Below are 21,447 nucleotides of genomic sequence, written 5' to 3' on the forward strand. Positions count from 1 at the left end.
CCAAGGAAATTCTTGGGCTTCATTTAAAAACACCAAAGTAGAAGCACAGAACCTTTTGGTCAGAAAATATTACGTATCATACCTTCATTCAAGTCAGGTAAATATTAAAAAATATCAACTTTAACTAGAAAAAAGTCAGTGTTGTAGAAACTCGTTACTTTTAGGAATACTTATAAAACGATTTTCTTTAGAGGAATGGATAGTAATCAAGATGCAAATCCAGTAACCTGCCCTGAATCCTCAGGTTAGAAACAAGGCACTCTGTGAAGCACTGCTCAACAACGAAGAGGAAATTACAAAAGCAGGACAGAAACATCAACCTTCCTTGCTCTGTGCATCTCTCCTAAACACAAAATATACACATATGCCCAGTAGTCATCTTGTAAAAGATCAATTTCTCCATGGATTTCTTTTCTCATTCATATCACAATACCAACAATGCAGTTCCTTTAGTATTCGTATATATTTTAAATGCACAACATACAACAACTATCAAAATCTAAAACATCCCAACTGTTAAATAAGCAAATATGAGCTGTGGTGTAACTAAAAACACTCTGATTATAAAAGGTTTTTTTCCTCTTGAAATTTAGTATTTCAATAAATTTTGGAAGGCACAATTATTTCCACCAAAATCAGTAATACGAATGAATGTACATCATTGCTACAGAATTCACATTAAGCATAATGTGAAAAATGTGAGTAAAAATTGAACCAATAAATGACACAGAAAGAAAACAAATGGAAATAAAACAGAGAAACAAGAAGAAATACATTTGGGAAAGAGGTGTTGGAAAATCCTCTCCTAATGAAACATTTTTTTCCCACTTTGAAAGCGAGAGGTTTCTATGTTAATTTCTGACTGCAGGTATGGTTAATGTCATCTCTAAAACGCATTTGAAAGCACAGGCCTTGGTTGAACTCATTGATGATGAGTTTAAACTCACTGATGATGAAAGGGACATACGGGGGAAGGGAGGGAAAAGCAGAGGGAAGCAGAGGGACAGGGGTAACACAGTGGGCTGGCAGGAAGCACTGCCCGGGTCACGCAGGGCACAAGGGTGCTCTCGGGGAAGACGGGGGAGGAGGAGGACTAATGTCACTAATTTAAACACTATTAAACTTTTATCCGAAGGCAAGTCTGATTCCACATCCTCCATCAAATAGCCTGTGAATCAAAAAAGAAAAAGCCTACCTAACTTCCACTACTATCACCATCTATAATGGCAACAATCATACAGTACTTTGATCATGAATACTCCTCAAATTCTAGCTCAACAAATATGTACTAGACTCAGTCTGACGTCTATTTCCCATTACTTTGGCTCAACTGATGAAAACACAGAACATTTTCTTTTTAAATTTAGGTATAATTAATCCTCCTCTCTCGAGAATTCTACTCTTCACAGAATTATTCCATCTAGTTATCAGCAGCATCTTTTAAATTAAACAAAAAAGGAAAAAGCAATACATCTGACAAAATGCCATACCTGGTGGTACTTCTCGCTGTTTCTCTGCAGGGGGCACGTGCATCTCTAAAATAAATAAATCATAAATCATAAAACACTGCATTACAGATTGCTGACCAGTATTTAAAATACAGACCACTGATCTTTAAGTTACAGTGATCATTTTTACAGACTTTTTCGGTGTTCAATTGCAATTATCATAAAACATTAGGTTTTTCCACCATCCCAACAAAGAAAAATTAGCTATAACTTCGTAAAATGTTGTATATCTCTCAACTGTCCCAAACTACAGGCTTTAAAACATTATCTGCCTAACTGACTGACCTCAAAACTCAGTCTGGCAAAGGAGATATGAACTAAAACCCAAGTTTTCACCACAATTTTGCATCAGACTTGATACGGAAGCTGAGGAAAGACATTTAAAGCACCTTGTTTCTTGTTAATGGCACAAAAAGTTAAATTGAAACAGAATCTTAAAAATATATCACTATCTTTAATAAAGTTGTTTTTGAAAAATAATACTCAAGGTAACATATTCTAAAACTAGCCAGAAATGTGGATATGAATGTTAACATCTAGTCTTTTTCCTTGGCTACTTCAACCTACTTACAACTAAGGAAACTGTAAGCCTCACCACTCAACAGTGATATGATATATTGACCTGATTCACTCTATAAAATTACATCACATGTTTACATCTTCATCCCTAACAACCCCTGTAACATTACCGTAATCGAGACGTAAGATTGTATCTGCTTTCCCTTTGCTCAAGATTTTTTTTTTTTTTTTTTTTGCGGTATGCGGGCCTCTCACTGTTGTGGCCTCCCCCGTTGCGGAGCACAGGCTCCGGACGCGCAGGCTCCGGACGCGCAGGCTCAGCGGCCATGGCTCACGGGCCCAGCCGCTCCGCGGCATATGGGATCCTCCCAGACCGGGGCACGAACCCGTATCCCCTGCATCGGCAGGCGGACTCTCAACCACTTGCGCCACCAGGGAGGCCCTGCTCAAGATTTTTAACAGCCTTTGGTCAAATGGAGGAATTTTTATTAGCATTTTCTAAAACTCAAAATAGTTATGCAGCTATTTTAATCATTTTTCTTCTTGCATTACTTTGCTTCTACTTTTAAGAATGATACATGCTCAAAACAGTTGGAAATATTTTAGATAAAAGTAAAAAGGAAACAGAAGAATATCACACATATTCTCCCTGATCCCTGTTAAGCTTCTGGAAGAGTTCCTTCTTCTAGTGGCAGAGCCATGAATGTTTACTAGCTTTCTGTGTTGTGACTGGCTTGTTAATGCTTTGCCTATTTATTTGGTTCTTAATAATCTAGAGACATGTTAGCACTTTACCAACTTGACCAATATTTTTCTCAGAATTTCTTTTACTTTTGTCATTTTAGGTATATTTGAAAAACTTGTATGCATCATAAAGTATTACCACATCCGTTGTTATCTTCATCCCTGATGTTATACTAAGAGAGGCATTATTATTGTGATAAATTTTCATCCAAATTTATTCTGAAAAACATGTACATTTAACAAACTTATCTGAAGTGTATTTTGGTAATGTTATAACAAGAAGATTTTTTAAAAGAAATAATTTGTTATATTAGCACAACCTGAAAGTTTTGCCTATTGATACAGGCTACCTACTCTGTCTTACTCCAGGACTTTGTAAACCCCCTGCAGTATGGCTTTGACCCCCATCAATTTACTCAAATAGCTTTTGCTAAGATCACCGACATTCTCCACATTGCCAAATGCGATCGATGCTTCACAAGTCCTGAAATTCCAATGGCAGTATCACAGAACATACTCTTCCTTCCTTCCTTCTGCTCTTTACCATCTTTCCCTGCTGGTTTTCCTCCTGTCTCACTGGCTATGCATGCTCCCTCAAACCTCACAATGTTGGGATTCCTTAGAGCTCATTCCTGGAACTGCTGGTCTACTCCCGCTGCACTCACCTCCAAAATGATCTATTTCCATGGAATTGACACCATCTCCATGGTGATGGCTCTCAAGCATTCATATCCATCTCAGATCTCACCCATCTAGCTCAGATTGGCATATCCAACTCCCTACTTGACACCTCCACCTGGGTATCTCACATAATTCCTGAACATAAAATATCTAATATGGAATCTTTGATTTTCTTCCCTAAACCAGGAAAGAAAATCGTTTCTTCTCAGTAAACAGCCCTAACATCCAAAAGTTATTCAAATCAAACCAAAGGCCCCCTTGATTCCTCTTTACTTCACAACCATCAGAAAGTTCCATCAGTTGTAATTCTAAAATACATTTCAGGGCTTCCCTGGTGGCGCAGTGGTTGAGAGTCCACCTGCCAACGCAGGGGACACGGGTTCGTGCCCCAGTCCGGGAAGATCCCACATGCCGTGGAGTGGCTGGGCCCGTGAGCCATGGCCGCTGAGCCTGTGCGTCCGGAGCCTGTGCTCCGCAGCGGGAGAGGCCACAACAGTGAGAGGCCCGCGTACCACAAAAAAAAATAAAAAAAATTAAAAAAAATTAAAAAATTTAAAAAATACATTTCAAGTTTAAAACTTTCCCCTCCATTTCCACTTCACGGTCTTCCTCCAGGCCACCATGATCCCTTCTCTGGATTAAGACACAATAATTTCCTAACAGTGTGGTCCCTGCTTCCCTTCTCGGTCCATCCAATCCATTCTCTAGGAGTACAAGCAATCTTTCAAAACATAAATCAGATTATGTCATATCTCACAAGTATTTCCATAGATTCTCACTGTACTTAGAAAAAAATCCAAATTCCTTCCTAGGTCCTCCAAGGCCCCAGATGATCTGTCCCGTCTCTTTACTGCTTAAGCCAATTCAAATTCAGTTTTCTGTTACCTGCAGCAGAAAGCAACCTTACTGACAGAGAAGGGTTTAAGCGCAGGACTGACATAGCCAGATGTGTACTTCTGAAGAGATCATCCTAGTGACACTGTGAAAGATGGATTTGAAGGGGACAAGCATGTAGTTAAGAAGACTAGCTAGAAGGCTACTGCCATTGTCCAAGAAGTTGATGAGCTACATTACTAGAGCTTCAGAGGAAAGAATGAATTTGAGAAATGTTTAAGTAGACGATCCAACAGGACTTGGGATTAGCTATAGGGAGGGGGGAGTGCAACCAGCCAAGATGGGGGAAGACAAGGGAAGAGAAGTTTGGTGGGTGAGTGAAGAGGACAAGTCTCCTCTCACTGTCCACTCAAGTGCCGCAGGAACATAGAAACTGCAGGTTGTGCCAGAGGCATACAATCCAGAGCCCCACTGCCCAGCAGAAGGAATTCCCTGACCAGCCTCTGTTACGCCCTTTACTGGCTGATTAAAAGGCTTAGGAAAAAACTGTATTTTTTTTTTCAGTTCATCCCTAATGATTTTTTTAACATTTTTATTGGAGTATAATTGTTTTACAATGGTGTGTTAGTTTCTGCTGCTGTATAACAAAGTGTATCAGCTATACATATACATATGTCCCCATATCTCCTCCCTCTTGCATCTCCCTCCCACCCTCCCCAACCCACCCCTCTAGGTGGTCACAGAGCACTGAGCTGATCTCCCTGTGCTATGCGGCTGCTTCCCACTAGCTATTTTACATTTGGTAGTGTGTATATGTCAATGCTACTCTTTCACTTCATCCCAGCTTACCTTCCCCCTCTCTGTGTCCTCAAGTCCACTCTCTATGTCTGCGTCTGTATTCCTGTCCTGCCCACAGGTTCTTCAGAATCTTTTTTTTTTTAGATTCCATATATATGTGTTAGCATATGGTATTTTTCTCTTTCTCACTTACTTCACTCTGTATGACAGTCTCTAGGTCCATCCACCTCACTACAAATAACTCAATTTCGCTTGTTTTTTTGGCTGAGTAATATTGCATTGTATATATATGCCACATCTTCTTTATCCATTCATCTGTCGATGGACACTTAGGTTGCTTCCATGTCCTGGCTATCGTAAATAGAGCTGCAATGAACACTGTGGTACTTGACTCTTTTTGAATTATGGTTTTCTCAGGGTATATGCCCAGTAGTGGGATTGCTGAGTCATATGGTAGTTCTATTTAGTTTTTTAAGGAACCTCCATACTGTTCTCCATAGTGGCTGTATCAATTTACATTCCCACCAACAGTGCAAGAGGGATCCCTTTTCTCCACACCCTCTCCAGCATTTACTGTTTGTGGATTTTTTGATGATGGCCATTCTGACTGGTGTGAGGTGATACCTCATTGTAATTTTGATTTGCATTTCTCTAATGATTAGTGATGCTAAGCATCCTTTCATGCGTTTGTTGGCAGTCTGGTATATTTTCTTTGGAGAAATGTCTGTTTAGGTCTTCTACCCATTTTTGGATTGGGTTGTTTGTTTTTTTGATATTGAGCTGCATGAGCTGCTTGTATATTTGGGGGATTAATCCTGTCAGTTGCTTCCTTTGCAAATATTTTCTCCCATTCTGAGGGTTGTCTTTTCGTCTTGTTTATGGTCTCCTTTGCTGTGCAAAAGCTTTGAAGTTTCATTAGATCCCATTTGTTTATTTTTGTTTGTATTTCCATTTCTCTAGGAGGTGGGTCAAAAAGGATCTTGCTGTGATTTACGTCATAGAGTGTTCTGTCTATGTTTTCCTCTAAGAGTTTTATAGTGTCTGGCCTTACATTTAGGTCTTTAATCCATTTTGAGTTTATTTTTGTGTATGGTGTTAGCGAGTGTTCTAATTTCATTCTTTTTTTTTTTTTTTTTTTTTTGCAGTATGCGAGCCTCTCACTGTTGTGGCCTCTCCCGTTGCGGAGCACAGGCTCTGGACGTGCGGCCTCAGCGGCCATGGCTCACGGGCCTAGCCACTCTGCGGCATGTGGGATCTTCCCGGACCGGGGCACGAACCCGCGTCCCCTGCATCAGCAGGCGGACTCTCAACCACTGTGCCACCAGGGAAGCCCTAACTTCATTCTTTTACATGTAGCTGTTCAGTTTTCCCAGCACCACTTACTGAACAGGCTGTCTTTTCTCCATTGTATATTCTTGCCTGCTTTATCAATCATAAGGTGACCATATGTGTGTGGGTTTATCTCTGGGCTTTCTATCCTGTTCCACTGATCTATATTTCTGTTTTTGTGCCCATACCATACTGTCTTGATTACTGTAGCTTTGTAGTATACTCTGAAGTTAGGGAGCCTGATTCCTCCAGCTCTGTTTCTCTTTCTCAAGACTGCTTTGGCTATTCGGGGTCTTTTGTGTTTCCATACAAATTGTGAAATTTTTTGTTCTAGTTCTCTGAAAACTGCCATTGGTAGTTTGATAGGGATTGCGTTGAATCTGTAGATTGCTTTGGGTAGTAGAGTCATTTTCACAGTGTTGATTCTTTCAATCCAAGAACGTGGTATATCTCTCCATCTGTTTGTATCATCTTTAATTTCTTTCCTCAGTGTCTTATAGTTTTCTGCATACAGGTCTTTTTTCTCCTTAGGTAGGTTTATTCCTAGGTAGTTTATTCTTTTTGTTGCAATGGTAAATGGGAGTGTTTTCTTAATTTCTCTTTCAGATTTTTCACCATTAGTGTATAGGAATGCAAGAGATTTCTGTGCATTAATTTTGTATCCTGCTACTTTACCAAACTCATTGATTAGCTCTAGTCATTTTCTGGTAGCATCTTTAGGATTCTCTATGTATAGTATCATGTCATCTGCAAACAGTGACAGCTTTACTTCTTCTTTTCCAATTCGGATTCCTTTTATTTCTTTTTCTTCTCTGACTGCTGTGGCTAAAACTTCCAAAACTATGTTGAATAATAGTGGTGAGAGTGGACAACCTTGTCTTGTTCCTGATCTTAGAGGAAATGGTTTCAAAAAAACTGTATTTCTAATACAAAAAAGGCAAAGCCAAGTTGCATATTGTGGGGTTAGTTCTTTTATATAAAACAATATATGTGGGTTGGGTTGGATGAAGTTCTTTCTAGGGATTCTGAGTTTCCATTTTCTAATTCTAATTGAATAAGAAAACAGACTCAGTTATATTTTCCATAGAGAACTGAGTAATAGGAGGTGGGAGAAAACCTGAGTGCTATCCAGCCTGCTCCATGGATGATCAGCTTAGACAGAGTGGCCCACAGCTCCTGTGCTGGGGTCTCTCCCAGCAGCCAAGTGGACAATGAGGGAAGTTCTAGCATCCCCTCTCCTCCTCTCCCCTTCCCCCTGCCCACCTTCTCCAATTCAGTTGACTGTACTCTGTCTAACCAAGCTCAGAAGCAGTAACATTTAATCTGAAAACTGACAATTAGTGGCTCATAAATGAATTCTAAGATTAATCTCATGAGCAAAATTCCCCATGACATGTTCCTTGTGAGCACACAGACTTCAGGGTCAACTGCCGGCCCCAACGCTGGGTTGAAGACCAGCCCAGCCACTCTAGCTGGAACCCGGGCAGCCACCTGACCTCACCTCAGGCTCTCAGCCCTTCATTTGTAAAGTAAGTACAATGCTATTTACCCAGCCTCCTCTTCAGTGCCTATGGTGAGAAACAGTGGAAACAGTATATGGGAACGAGCTTTGCAAACTGTTATGAACTACAGAAATCTAAGTCGTGTCGAAGCACCACTATGTAATATATGTAACAGGTTTTATTTTTCTGAAACAAATCCTTCAGGTTCAAAAAAAGTTTTTTTCCAGCTGAGTAACAAGGTAAAGGATGCAACTGTGAACACTGTGGTTCATGTCTCTTTTTGAATTATGGTTTTCTCAGGGTATATGCCCAGTAGTGGGATTGCTGGGTCATATGGTAGTTCTATTTTTAGTTTTTTAAGGAACCTCCATACTGTTTTCCATAGTGGCTGTATCGATTTACACTCCTACCATTTCAACCGACCTCTGCCCATGGATAACTCCTTCTCACAAGACCACCTCCTCCTATTTAGGGTGGCCCTCTTCACCCTAACAAGTTACTTTCTACTATACGATCCTGGTTTTATCTCCATCACTGCACTTCTCAGAATCTTTCATTACTTCATCATCTCTTTGGCCACTAGAGTTCCAGCCGCAGTGAAAACAGAATTCCAACTCTCTTATTCACTCCTAGCCCCTGAGCACTGTAAAGACAGCTAATAGTAAGGTGTAATAAGTGTTTATTGAAGAAATGAACATAATTTTAATATAAAAAGTAAAACCATGTCTATAAAATTAACTTACCTTCCAGAATTGTGTTTGAGTCATCTACAGCTTTATCTAAAAAAAAAGCAAACATGTCTTACATTAACTCATCTTCACTAGGTCCTTAAATGAACATTTCCACTCAGACCTAAATTTGGCTCTTTTTAGATTGGGGCTTCTCATAGAGACACTCACTAGAATATCAACTTTAATTTCTAAATTATATTCAAAGAATACATCAATAGGCTGGTATTATCCCTGCTGACATAAAACTTACACCATAAACAGGGAATAAACATGGCAACATGATCCAGTTACTTCCTTGGTGACTTGACAATGTCTTGTATTTCTGACTAAATCTATCTTTTTTTTTTCATATCTTTTTTGGAGTATAAATGCTTTACAATGTTGTGTTAGTTTCTGCTGTATAACAAAGTGAACCAGCTATATGTATACATATATCCCCATATCCCCTCCCTCGTGAGCCTCCCTCCCACCTTCCCTATCCGACCCCTCTAGGTGGTCCCAAAGCACCAAGCTGATCTCCCTGTGCTATGGAGCCTTTGTTCCACAAGCTATATTCATTTTCACAAATACAAGGGGAGCTGACTTGCAGGAAACACCTGCTTAGACAAGTATCTTACCTGAACTTTGTGTCCCTTCATTTTCCGATGGCTCAAACGCTGCAAAGTACACAGAAAAAATAATCCTTTAGCACCGTATAACTCCCATTAAAACACAACATTTGTGGTATGGTTCAATGTCTAATTTATCTTTGAACCTCTGGGTCTCAGTCACTGGGAAGTGGCAGGTTACAGAGTAGAGCCGGGAAGAGTTTGGTCTGGAGTAAAACAGGCCTGGATTCAAATCGCAGGGCAGCCACTTTTAGCCAGAGGAGCAATTATATATGCTTCCTTCTTGTAAAATGGGGAAAATTAAAGTTCCTCCCCAGTCACTTTTTACCTGGGTCCAGTAATCTGTTTACCCCGGGGTGATAATGAATTTCATTTTTTTATTTGCTTCATGACTGTAGTGAAGGCTCTGAGTCACCGGGGCTCAACCCGCTTATCACTCTGGGTCCAAGTTTTTACCAGGCAGATTCTCTACTTTGCTTAGGGAGCAATGCTCGGATCTTTCACCCGGGGCAAATGGCCTGCCTCCAGTCCCTGAGAGAGAGGGTTCTGCGGGCAGGTCTTAATCCACTACCTTAACCACAGTCCAGGCTCATCTCTCTCTGCTCCACTGCAAAGGAGGCCCTTGTCTCGGCTGCCGTCTCCCCTCATCCTGGCTGGCTCACTGCTTTCCTAGTCAGCCTGATCCCTATTTTTCCATCTTCCAAAATGCCTGAAAATTTCTGCTACCCTAAGAGCAAACTGGGTTGTTTTTCTAGCACAGTTACAAATATATTCTCCTTGTTCATTTAATAAAGAAAACAATTTGAACATCTACTGTGTTTCAGATATTATTACTAGTGCTCGGGTAGAGCACGGGATAATTTTTAACAGATCGTTTTCTATCCTTTTGGTGGCATTTGGAAGACAAAGGAGCAGTGAATGTTTGCGCACTCTGTCACCCTGAACGGTGCCTGCATTTAATATGCTCAAGTCTATCAACTGAAAAACAAGCAAACAAGTCTTTTCTTTTTGTTGTTACTTTAATTCATTTATTTATTATGTCCTTTATTTTTTATTGAAGTGTAGTTGATTTACAATGCTTCAGATGGATAGCAAAGTGATTCAGTTATACATGTATGTGTGTGTGTGTGTGTATTCTTTTTCAGATTCTTCTCCATCATAGGTTCTCCCTGCCCTCTCCTTCCTCCATTTCACAATCTAATTTCTTCAGAGTCATTTGTACATGCTGTCTCCTCACTTCCTCTCCTCAACCCACTCCAGTCTGTCTTCCGGCCCTGATCACATCCCTGAAAATGCTCCCCTAAGACCTCCCATGAGCACTCATTTAACCCCATGGACACTTCCTGCCTTTACTGTATCAGGTCTCCTAGCAGCTCCTTCCTTTACAAGCACTCTTGTCCTTGGACTCCAATGTGACCATACTCTCCTTTGAGTCTTTCCTTTCTCCTTCCCCACCTTCATCACATCACCTTTTTCTTACCAGGCATTAAATGTTGCTTTTCGTTAAAGTCCAGCCATAGATCCTCCTCTATTCCTGCTCTCTCCTCTCTCCTTCAATGATCTCAGCCTCTGGCTTCAATCACAATGCATATCCTGATGATTCTCAACCTCAGCTATGAATAGACTTCTGAGATCCAAACACCATCCATCAGCTAACTTGGTATCTCCCCTTGGATGGCTCAACAGGCACTATCAGGATGTATAGACTGTACTCGTGACCTTCTGGCCCCAAGCCTGTTTTCCAGTCTCACCGTTTTAGGAAAAAGCACCCCATCCACCGGGGGCACAAGCACAACAGTGGATGTGGTTCCCGACACCTTGCTCTCTCTCCCCAGCTACACTTGCACATCCACCCCCACCAACTTTATCTTCTACTTCTCAGCTCTGTCCACTTCCATTCACCTTCACTGCCACCACCCTGGTTGAAACCACTATCATCTCTGTCCAACTTCTGTCCACTGCAAACAGTTCTTGCCAAGGTTACCGGTGAGGCCTCCATAGCACGAGGTCCAAGGCAGGTCTTCAGTGCTCAGTTGGGTGGGTCCTCAGCAGCCCAGGACATGGCTGAACACGCCTTTCTTGAAACTCATCTCTGATGCCTCGTTTGGCAGATGTGACTCAGCGAAGATCAAGTTTGGATAACTGTAGTAACCTAAGTGGTCTCCCCACATCTACAATTTTTTTTTTTTTTTAGCTGCGTGGCGCAGCTTGTGGAATTCTTAGCTTCCCTGCAGTGGAAGTGTGGAATCCTAACCATTGGACCACCAAGGAATTCCCTCCCCACATCTACGCTTGTCTCTCCAATCTATTTGCTACGTTGTAGACAGATCAATCCTTACAAAATGCACTGCCCTAGAAAAGTGTTCCAAGGTGAAGATGAACGTCCTTGACCTCTGGACCCGGACCATCTCACAGTCTCAGCCCCAGTCTCTCTTATGCTCAGCACTCCAGACACATCTCCCCATCAGCAGCTTCATTCTACGCTCCAGCATCCTTTCCCCTGGCCTTGTCAATTGTTCTACTCTTCAGCTCATACTTCAGCCTTCCCTGGTCCACAAACTAGGTAGGGTCACTTTATACTCTTGTTGTACACTACACTCATTCTTATCAGTACTTAATGTAATTGTAACTGAATACTAAACTAAAACGATTTATATAATTTCTACCCCGCTGCTAAAATACACAGTCCATGAGAATACGAGCCATGTGTGTTCTTCACTGGAACTGCCCCAGTGTCCTACGTTTTGGACACAGGCTACGTGATACATATGTAGTATATGCAGTGTGTGAATAAATAAATCAATTAGATGGTAAGACTGTACTGTCATTTGCCAGGTGTTTCCAGTGTAGGCTTAATTCTTTCCAGGACAATTTTTATGTGGAAAGCCGGTTCCCTCTACAGCCTTAACAAGCTTTATGTTTTCCAGGTCCTACAATTTGGAACGTTTAATACAGAATATACTCTGTTCTCCGACTGAAAAACGGTTTTCTTTTCACCCGACTTACAGCTTTATATATGTGTGTGTGTGTGTGTGTGTGTGTGTGTGTGTGTGTGTGTGTGTGTGTGTGTGTGTGTGTGTGTGTGTGTGTGTGTGTGTATATATATAATATATATATGTGTATGTATATATATGTATATATAATATATATACGTGTGTATATAATATATATATATTTGGTCACTTGGTTTCCCCATCTGGGTTCCTGAACTGCACAAAGGTATCTTTTCAGCACATAATGAAGAATCCTTTGTTCTCTTAGATCTATTTGATTTGAAAAAGTTTATGTTCTATAACAAGGTAATTCAAAGTATCTCATCAAAACTTGATGACCCCTCAGGTCATATTTTTACCCTGTTAACATTTTAAATTATATTTATTATGACATTCTTCCTATGAAAATATCTTTACTTTCCCAACATCTTTTTTAGCATTTTATCTAATTTTACACTTCCTGCAAATTTGATTTTAAAATTCTCTAGATCTTGTCTGCAGTTTGCATTCCAAACATGTTCTTTCCAGCATATTTAGAAAAACACCACAGTGACCGGCAGAAATTAGAAAACTATCTCAAATCCCACATTTACGTGCAGCTTTTAAATTCCAAATTCCTATTTTCTCCTTCGAATTCAAAATTGAAAAAAAGAATCTAAATTCAATTGTAGTGGCCAAGTTATAAAAAAAAATATTAGTCCCTAGAGATAGACTGCAGGATTCCTCCAATGGGATCCTTCATATCCCATTAGGAACAGCCACTGTGGATGGTGTGATCTTGGTAGGGTCTAAACTTTTAAAATCACATGATTAATAAATCACCATCTTAGATCTACATGCAGCCCTTCCTAATTTTCTTCACTTGAGATTCACCAGCTGACATGAGACCACAAATTTTTTGGAAGTAGAGACTCTATATTATTCATAACTGAATGTCAAGCCCTAAAACCATCCAGCACATGGGAAGTCCTCCATATCTGACTCAAGCACTACACATTTCTTCATCCTTCTTGTTTCACAGACAGTTATACCCAATGGGCTTCTTTCCTTCTACAGAGTCATCTTTGAAGATATTAGAATAAAAACGATCCACCATTGGTATTTTATCACTTCTTAGTCATGTGGACTTATGCAAAATTACTTACATTCTCTGAACCCTACTTCTTTCATCTGGGAAGTAGTGAAAACATAATCTACTTCATGGAGTTTAATAAAACAGCATGAGAAGTGCTGGGGCAACAAGAGGAGCTCTAACTGTCTAAATCAGGATCTGAGGCCAGAACTATTTTCTTTATGCTGCCTTGAAGCCCGGAATGAAGTTCTGCTACACCTTCCTCCATGCTGGGAGATCAGTCATCTTTATTTAACTAAAATTAATCTGCAGAAGCAGCTAGAGTAGTTAAACTCTGACTAAAGTAGTCTTTCAAGCATGGGACTTCTTTTTCATTAAAAGAGAGCTATGACTATAAAGTAATGAGATGTGTTTTCTTGAATAATTTGTAACCACTTCCTAAGGCACCTTGCAAAGAATTTAAGAAACAATTTAGGCAATGGCAGAACCACTGGATTAGGTAGACAATCTCCCCAAGTAAACTCTTTGAGAACTACCCATTCATTTGGATGTTTTAAGTTATGGTATAATATTTATAGCTAAAATACTACTCTCCATACTTCACAGTCAAAACTCTTGAGTAGATTTTAAAACAAGTAGGTAGCTTAAGGTCAAGAAGCATTTTCAGACCTTGCTCATCATATGCCTGGTAGGTGATGTCATCTGCAAAAAAGAGAGTAAAACCAAAATAAGTATCACTTATTTAATAAGTATTGCTTATTACAATATTACTTGAGTCATTCTGTGTAATTGCTTAGCTAAAAAACACAACTTAATCTCAAATACAGAATTCTGTTCCTTTAAATATTAATGTTTGAACAATCAGTGAGAAATGCTTCTGGCCAAAAAACAAGAGGAAAGGGCAGGTAAATTATTTTCATAAAATTTCCTCAGATTGGCGGGGGGACCTTCAAGATGGCAGAGAAGTAAGACGTGGAGATCACCTTCCTCCCCACAAATACATCACAAATACATCTACATGTGGAACAACTTCTACCGAACACCTACTGAACGCTGACAGAAGACCTCAGACTTCCCAAAAGGCAAGAAACTCCCCATGAGACTGCATAGGGCAAAAAAAAAAAAAAGAAAAAGAAAAAACAGACAAAAGATTTGGGATGGGACCTGCCTCTCTGGGAGGGAGCTGTGAAGGAGGAAAAGTGTCCACACACTAGGAAGCCCCATCACTGGCGGAGACGGGGGGCGGAGGGGAAAGCTTCAGAGCCACGGAGGAGAGCACAGCAACAGGGGTGCACAGGGCAAAGCGGAGAGATTCCCGCACAGAGGATCAGTGCTGACCAGCACTCACCAGCCCAAGAGGCTTGTCTGCTCACCTGCCGGGGGAGGCGGGGACTGGGAACTGAGGCTCGGGCTTCGGAGGTCAGACCCCAGGGAGAGGACTAGGGTTGGCTGCATGAACACAGCCTGAAGGGGGCTAGCGTGCCACAGCTAAACGGGAGGGAGTCCAGGGAAAAGTCTGGAGCTGCCTAAGAGGCAAGAGACCATTGTTTCAGGGGGTGCGTGAGGAGAGGGGATTCAGAGCACCACGTAAACGAGCTCCAGAGATGGGCGTGAGCCGCGGCTATCAGTGTGGACCCCAGAGATGGGCATGAGATGCTAAGGCTGCTGCTGCCGCCACCAAGAAGCCTGTGTGCGAGCACAGGTCACTATCCACACCTCCCCACCCAGGAGCTGTGCAGCCCGCCACTGCCGGGGTCCCGGGATCCAGGGACAACTTCCCCGGGAGAACGCACGGCATGCCTCAGGCTGCTGCAACGTCATGCTGGCCTGTGCCGCCGCAGGCTCTCCCCGCGTCCGTGCCCCTCCCTCCCCCCGGCCTGAGTGAGCCAGAGCCCCCGAAGCAGCTGCTCCTTTAACACCGTCCTGTCTGAGCGAAGAACTGATGTCCACGCAGAGGCGGGGCCAAATCCAAAGCTGAGCCCCAGGAGCTGTGCAAACAAAGAAGACAAAGGGAAATCTCTCCCGGCAGCCTCAGGAGCAGCAGATTAAAGCTCCACAGTCAACTTGATGTACCTGCTTCTGTGGAATACCTGAATAGACAACGAATCATTCCAAAATTGAGGAGGTGGACTTTGGCAGCAACTGTAGACTTGGGGTTTGCTTTCTGCATCTAATTTGCTTCTGGTTTTATGTTTAACTTAGTTTAGTATTTAGAGTTTATGATCATTGATAGATTTGTTTACTGATTTTGTTGCCCTCTTCCTTTTTTTTTGTAGTTTTTTTTTCCTTTTCTCTTTTTGTGAGTGTGTATGTGTATGCTTCTTTGTGTGATTTTGTCTGTATAGCTTTGCTTTTACCATTTCTCCAAAGGTTCTGTCTGTCCGTTTTTTTGTGTGTTTTTTTAGTATAGCTTTTAATGCTTGTTATCATTGGTGGATTTGTTTATTGGTTTGGTTCCTCTCTTCTTTCTTTTCTTTTTTTAAATTAGTTTTTAATTTTCTTAAATTTTTTAAAATATTTTTTACTTTAATAACTTTACTTATTTTATTTTTTTTCTCCCTTTTCTTCTGAGCCATGTGGCTGACGGGTTCTTGGTGCTCAGGGCAGGTGGCAGGCCTAAGCCTCTTATGTGGAAAAGCCGAGTTCAGGACATTGGTCCACCAGAGACCTCCTGGCCCCATGTAATGTCAAACGGGGAAAGCTCTCCCAGAGATCTCCATCTCAACGCTAAGACACAGCTCCACTCAATGACCAGCAAGCTACAGTGCTGGACACCCTGTGCCAATCAACTAGCGAGACAGGAACACAACCCCACCCATCAGCAGAGAGGTTGCCTAAAATCATAATAAGGTCATAGACACCCCAAAACACACCACCGGACATAGTTCTGCCCACCAGAAAGACAAGATCCAGCCTCATCCACCAGAACACAGGCACCAGTTCCCTCCACCAGGAAGCCTAAACAACCCACTGAACCAACATTACCCACTGGGGGCAGACATCAAAAACAACAGGAACTACAAACCTGCAGCCTGTGAAAAGGAGACCCCAAATGCAGTTAAGTTAAGCAAAATGAGAAGACAGAGAAATACACAGCAGATGAAGGAGCAAAATGAAAACCAACCAGACAAAACATATGAACCAGAAACAAGCAGTCTACCTGAAAAAGAATTCAGAGTAATGATAGTAAAAATGATCCAAATCCTGGAAATAGATTGAAGAAAATACAAGAAACGTTTAACAAGGATCTAGAAGAAGTAAAGACCAAACAAACAATGATGAACAATGTAATAACTGAAATTAAAAACTCTCTAGAAGGAATCAAGAGCAGAATAACTGAGGCAGAAGAATGGATAAGTGACCTGGAAGATGAAATAGTGGAAATAACTACTGAAGAGCAGAATAAAGAAAAAAGAATGAAAAGAATTGAGGACAGTCTCAGAGACCTCTGGGACAACATTAAACGCACTAACGTTCAAATTACAGGGGTCCCAGAAGAAGAAGAGAAAAAGAAAAGGACTGAGAAAATATCTCAAGAGATTATAGTTGAAAACTTCCCTAATATGGGGAAGGAAATCCTCAATCAAGTCCAGGAAGCACAGACAGTCCCATACAGGATAAATCCAAGGAGAAACACGCCAAGACACATATTAATCAAACTACCAAAAATTAAATAAAAAGAAAATATATTAAAAGCAACAAGGGAAAAACAACAAAAAACATACAAGGGAATCCCCATAAGGTTAACAGCTGACTTCTCAGCAGAAACTCTGCAAGCCAGAAGGGTGTAGCAGGACATATTTAAAGTGATGAAAGGGAAAAACCTACAACCAAGATTACTCTACTCAGCAAGGATCTCATTAAGATTCAACCAAGAAATTAAAAGCTTTACAGACAAGCAAAAGCTAAGACAATTCAGCACCACCAAACCAGCTTTACAACAAATGCTAAAGGAACTTCTCTAGGCAGGAAACACAAGAGAAGGTAAAGACCTACAATAATAAACCCAAAACAATTAAGAAAACGGGAATAGGAACATACATATTGATAACTACCTTAAATGGAAATGGATTAAATGCTCCAACCAAAAGACATAGACTAGCTGAATGAATACAAAAACAAGACCCATATATATATATGCTGTCTACAAGAGACCCACTTCAGACCTAGAGACACATACAGACTGAAAGTGAGGGGATGGAAAAAGATATTCTATGCAAATGGAAATCAAAAGAAAGCTGGAGTAGCAATTCTCATATCAGACAAAATAGACTTTAAATTACAGAATGTTACAAGAGACAAAGAAGGACACTACATAATGATCAAGGGATCAATCCAAGAAGAAGATACAACAGTTGTAAATATTTATGCACCCAACAGGAGCACCTCAATACATAAGGCAAATGCTAAGAGCCATAAAAGGGAAAATTGACAGTAACACAATAATAGTAAGGGACTTTAACACCCCACTTTCATCAATAGACAGATCATCCAAAATGAAAATAAATAAGGAAACACAAGCTTAAAATGATACACTAAACAAGATGGATTTAATTGATATTCATAGGACATTCCATCCAAAAACAACAGAATATATTTTCTTCTCAAGTGCTCATGGAACATTCTCCAGGATAGATCATATCTTGGATCACAAATCAAGCCTTGGTAAATTTAAGAAAGTTGTAATCGTATCAAGTATCTTTTCCGACCCAAATGCTATGAGACTACATATCAATTACAGGAAAAAAACTGTGAAAAATACAAACACATAGAGGCTAAATAACACACTACTAAATAACCAAGAGATCACTGAAGAAATCAAAGAGGAAATCAAAAAATACCTAGAAACAAATGACAATGAAAACACAATGACCCAAAACTGATGGGATGCAGAAAAAGCAGTTCTAAGAGGGAAGTTTATAGCAATACAGTCCTACCTCAAGAAACAAGAAACATCTCAAATAAACAACCTAACCTTACACCTAAAGCAATTAGAGAAAGAAGAACAAAAAAAGCCAAAGTTAGCAGAAGGAAAGAAATCATAAACATTAGATCAGAAATAAAAGAAAAAGAAATGAAGGAAACAATAGCAAAGATCAATAAAACCAAAATGGTTCGTTGAGAAGTTAAACAAAATTGATAAACCATTACCCAAACTCATCAAGAAAAAAAGGGAGAAGACTCAAATCAAAAGAGTTAGAAATGTAAAAGGAGAAGTAACAGTAGATACTGCAGAAATGAAAAGGATCATGAGAGGTTACTGCAAGCAACTATATGCCAATAAAATGGACAACCTGGAATAAACGGTCAAATTCTTAGAAATGCACAACCTGCCAAGACTGAATCAGGAAGAAATAGAAAATATAAACAGACCAATCACAAGCACTGAAATTGAAACTGTGATTAAAAATCTTCCAACAAACAAAAGCCAAGGACCACATGGCTTCACAAGCGAATTTTATCAAACATTTAAAGAGCTAACACCTATCCTTCTCAAACTCTTCCGAAATATAGCAGAGGGAGGAACACTCCCAAACTCATTCTATGAGGCCACCATCACCCTGATACCAAAACCAGACCAAGATGTCACAAAAAAAGAAAACTATAGGCCAACATCACTGATGAACATAGATGCAAAAATCCTCAACAAAATACTAGCAAACAGAATCCAACAGCACATTAAAAGGATCAGACATCATGATCAAGTGGGGTTTATCCCAGGAATGCAAGGATACCTCAATATACGCAAATCAATTGATGTGATAAACCATGTTAACAAAATGAAACAGAAAAACCATATGATCATCTCAATAGATGCAGAAAACTTTTGACAAAATTCAACACCCATTTATGATAAAAACCCTCCAGAGAGTGGGCATAGAGGGCACTTACCTCAACATAGTAAAGGCCATATATGACAAACCCACAGCCAACATTGCTCTCAATGGTGAAAAACTGAAACCATTTCCACTAGGATAAGGAACAAGACAAGGCTGCCCACTCTCACCACTATTATTCAACATAGTTTTGGAAGTTTTAGCCACAGCAATCAGAGAAGAAAAGGAAATAAAAGGAATCCAAATCGGAAAAGAAGTAAAGCTGTCACTGTTTGCAGAGGACATGATACCATACATAGAGAATCCTAAAGATGCTACCAGAAAACTACTAGAGCTAATCAATGAATTTGGTAAAGTAGCAGGATACAAAATTAATGCACAGAAATCTCTTGCATTCCTATACACTAATGCTGAAAAATCTGAAAGAGAAATTGAGGAAACACTCCCATTTACCACTGCAACAAATAGAATAAAATACCTAGGAATAAACCTACCTAAGCAGACAAAAGACATGTATGCAGAAAACTATAAGACACTGATGAATGATACAAACAGATGGAGAGATATACCACGTTCTTGGATTGTAATAATCAACATTGTGAAAATGACTATACTACCCGAAGCAATCTACAGATTCAATGCAATCCCTATCAAACTACCAATGGCATTTTTCACAGAACTAGGACAAAAAAATTTCACAATTTGTATGGAAACACAAAAGACCCCGAATAGCCAAAGCAATCTTGAGAACGAAAAATGGAGCTGGAGGAATCAGGCTCCCTGACTTCAGACTATACTACAAAGCTACAGTAATCAAGACAGTATGGTACTGGCATAAAAACAGAAATATAGATGAGTGGAACAGGATAGAAAGCCCAGAGATAAACCCATGCACATATGGTCACCTTATCATTGATAAAGGAGGCAAGAATATACAATGGATAAAAGACAGCCTCTTCAATAAGTGGTGCTGGGAAAACTGGACAGCTACATGTAAAAGAATGAAATTAGAACAAGCCCTAACACCATACACAAAAATAAACTCAAAATGGATTAAAGACCTAAATATAAGGCCAGACACTATCAAACTCTTAGAGGAAAACATAGGCAGAACACTCTCTGACATAAATCACAGCAAGATCCTTTTTGACCCACCTCCTAGAGAAATGCAAATAAAAACAAAAATAAACAAATGGGACCTAATGAAACTTAACAGCTTTTGCACAGCAAAGGATGCCATAAACAAGACAAAAAGACAACCCTCTGAATGGGAGAAAATATTTGCAAATGAAGCAACTGACAGAGGATTAATCCCCCAAATATACAAGCAGCTCATGCAGCTCAATATCAAAAAAACAAACAGGGGCTTCCCTGGTGGCGCAGTGGTTGAGAGTCTGCCTGCCGATGCAGGGGACACGGGTTCGAGCCCTGGTCTGGGAAGATCCCACATGCCGCGGAGCAACTGGGCCCGTGAGCCACAATTACTGAGCCTGCGCATCTGGAGCCTGTGCTCCACAACAAGAGGCTGCGAGGCCGCGATAGTGAGAGGCCCGCGCAAGGCGATGAAGAGTGGCCCCCACTTGCCACAACTAGAGAAAGCCCTCGCACAGAAACGAAGACCCAACACAGCCAAAAAAAAATTAATTAATTAATTAATAAAAAAACAAACAACCCAATCCAAAAATGGGTAGAAGACCTAAACAGACATTTCTCCAAAGAAAATATACCAGACTGCCAACAAACACATGAAAGGATGCTCAACATCACTAATCATTAGAGAAATGCAAATCAAAATTACAATGAGGTATCACCTCACACCAGTCAGAATGGCCATCATCAAAAAATCTACAAACAATAAATGCTGGAGAGGGTGTGGAGAAAAGGGAACCCTCTTGCACTGTTGGTGGGTATGTAAATTGATACAGCCACTATGGAAAACAGTATGGAGGTTCCTTAAAAAACTAAATAGAACTACCATACGACTCAGCAATCCCACTACTGGGCATATACCCTGAGAAAACCATAATTCAAAAAGAGTCATGTATCACAATGTTCATTGCAGCTCTATTTACGATAGCCAGGACATGGAAGCAACCTAAGTGTCCATCGACAGATGAATGGATAAAGAAGATGTGGCATATATATACAATGCAATATTACTCAGCCATAAAAACAAACGAAATTGACTTATTTGTAGTGAGGTGGATGGACCTAGAGACTGTCATATGGAGTGAAGTAAGTCAGAAAGAGAAAAACAAATACCGTATGCTAACACACATATATGGAATCTC

The 21,447-nt window shown here is 40.3% G+C and overlaps 1 protein-coding gene across 4 annotated transcripts in view; it reads right to left on the bottom strand.

Moving 5' to 3' along the window:
* The window catches only part of ASPH (aspartate beta-hydroxylase), a 229,628-nt gene that overhangs the window by 132,492 nt on the left and 75,689 nt on the right, over positions 1–21,447 (bottom strand). For all 4 annotated transcript variants that reach the window (XM_060116094.1, XM_060116093.1, XM_060116095.1 and 1 more), the window contains 4 exons: positions 13,989–14,021; positions 9,264–9,302; positions 8,659–8,694; positions 1,491–1,535 (listed from right to left, as the gene is read on the bottom strand). In XM_060116094.1, the coding sequence (XP_059972077.1) occupies positions 1,491–1,535; positions 8,659–8,694; positions 9,264–9,302; positions 13,989–14,021 (153 nt within the window). The remainder of the gene's footprint in view (positions 1–1,490; positions 1,536–8,658; positions 8,695–9,263; positions 9,303–13,988; positions 14,022–21,447) is intronic.

Source organism: Mesoplodon densirostris, chromosome 13 (assembly GCF_025265405.1).
Source record: "Mesoplodon densirostris isolate mMesDen1 chromosome 13, mMesDen1 primary haplotype, whole genome shotgun sequence".
NCBI lineage: Eukaryota > Metazoa > Chordata > Mammalia > Artiodactyla > Ziphiidae > Mesoplodon > Mesoplodon densirostris.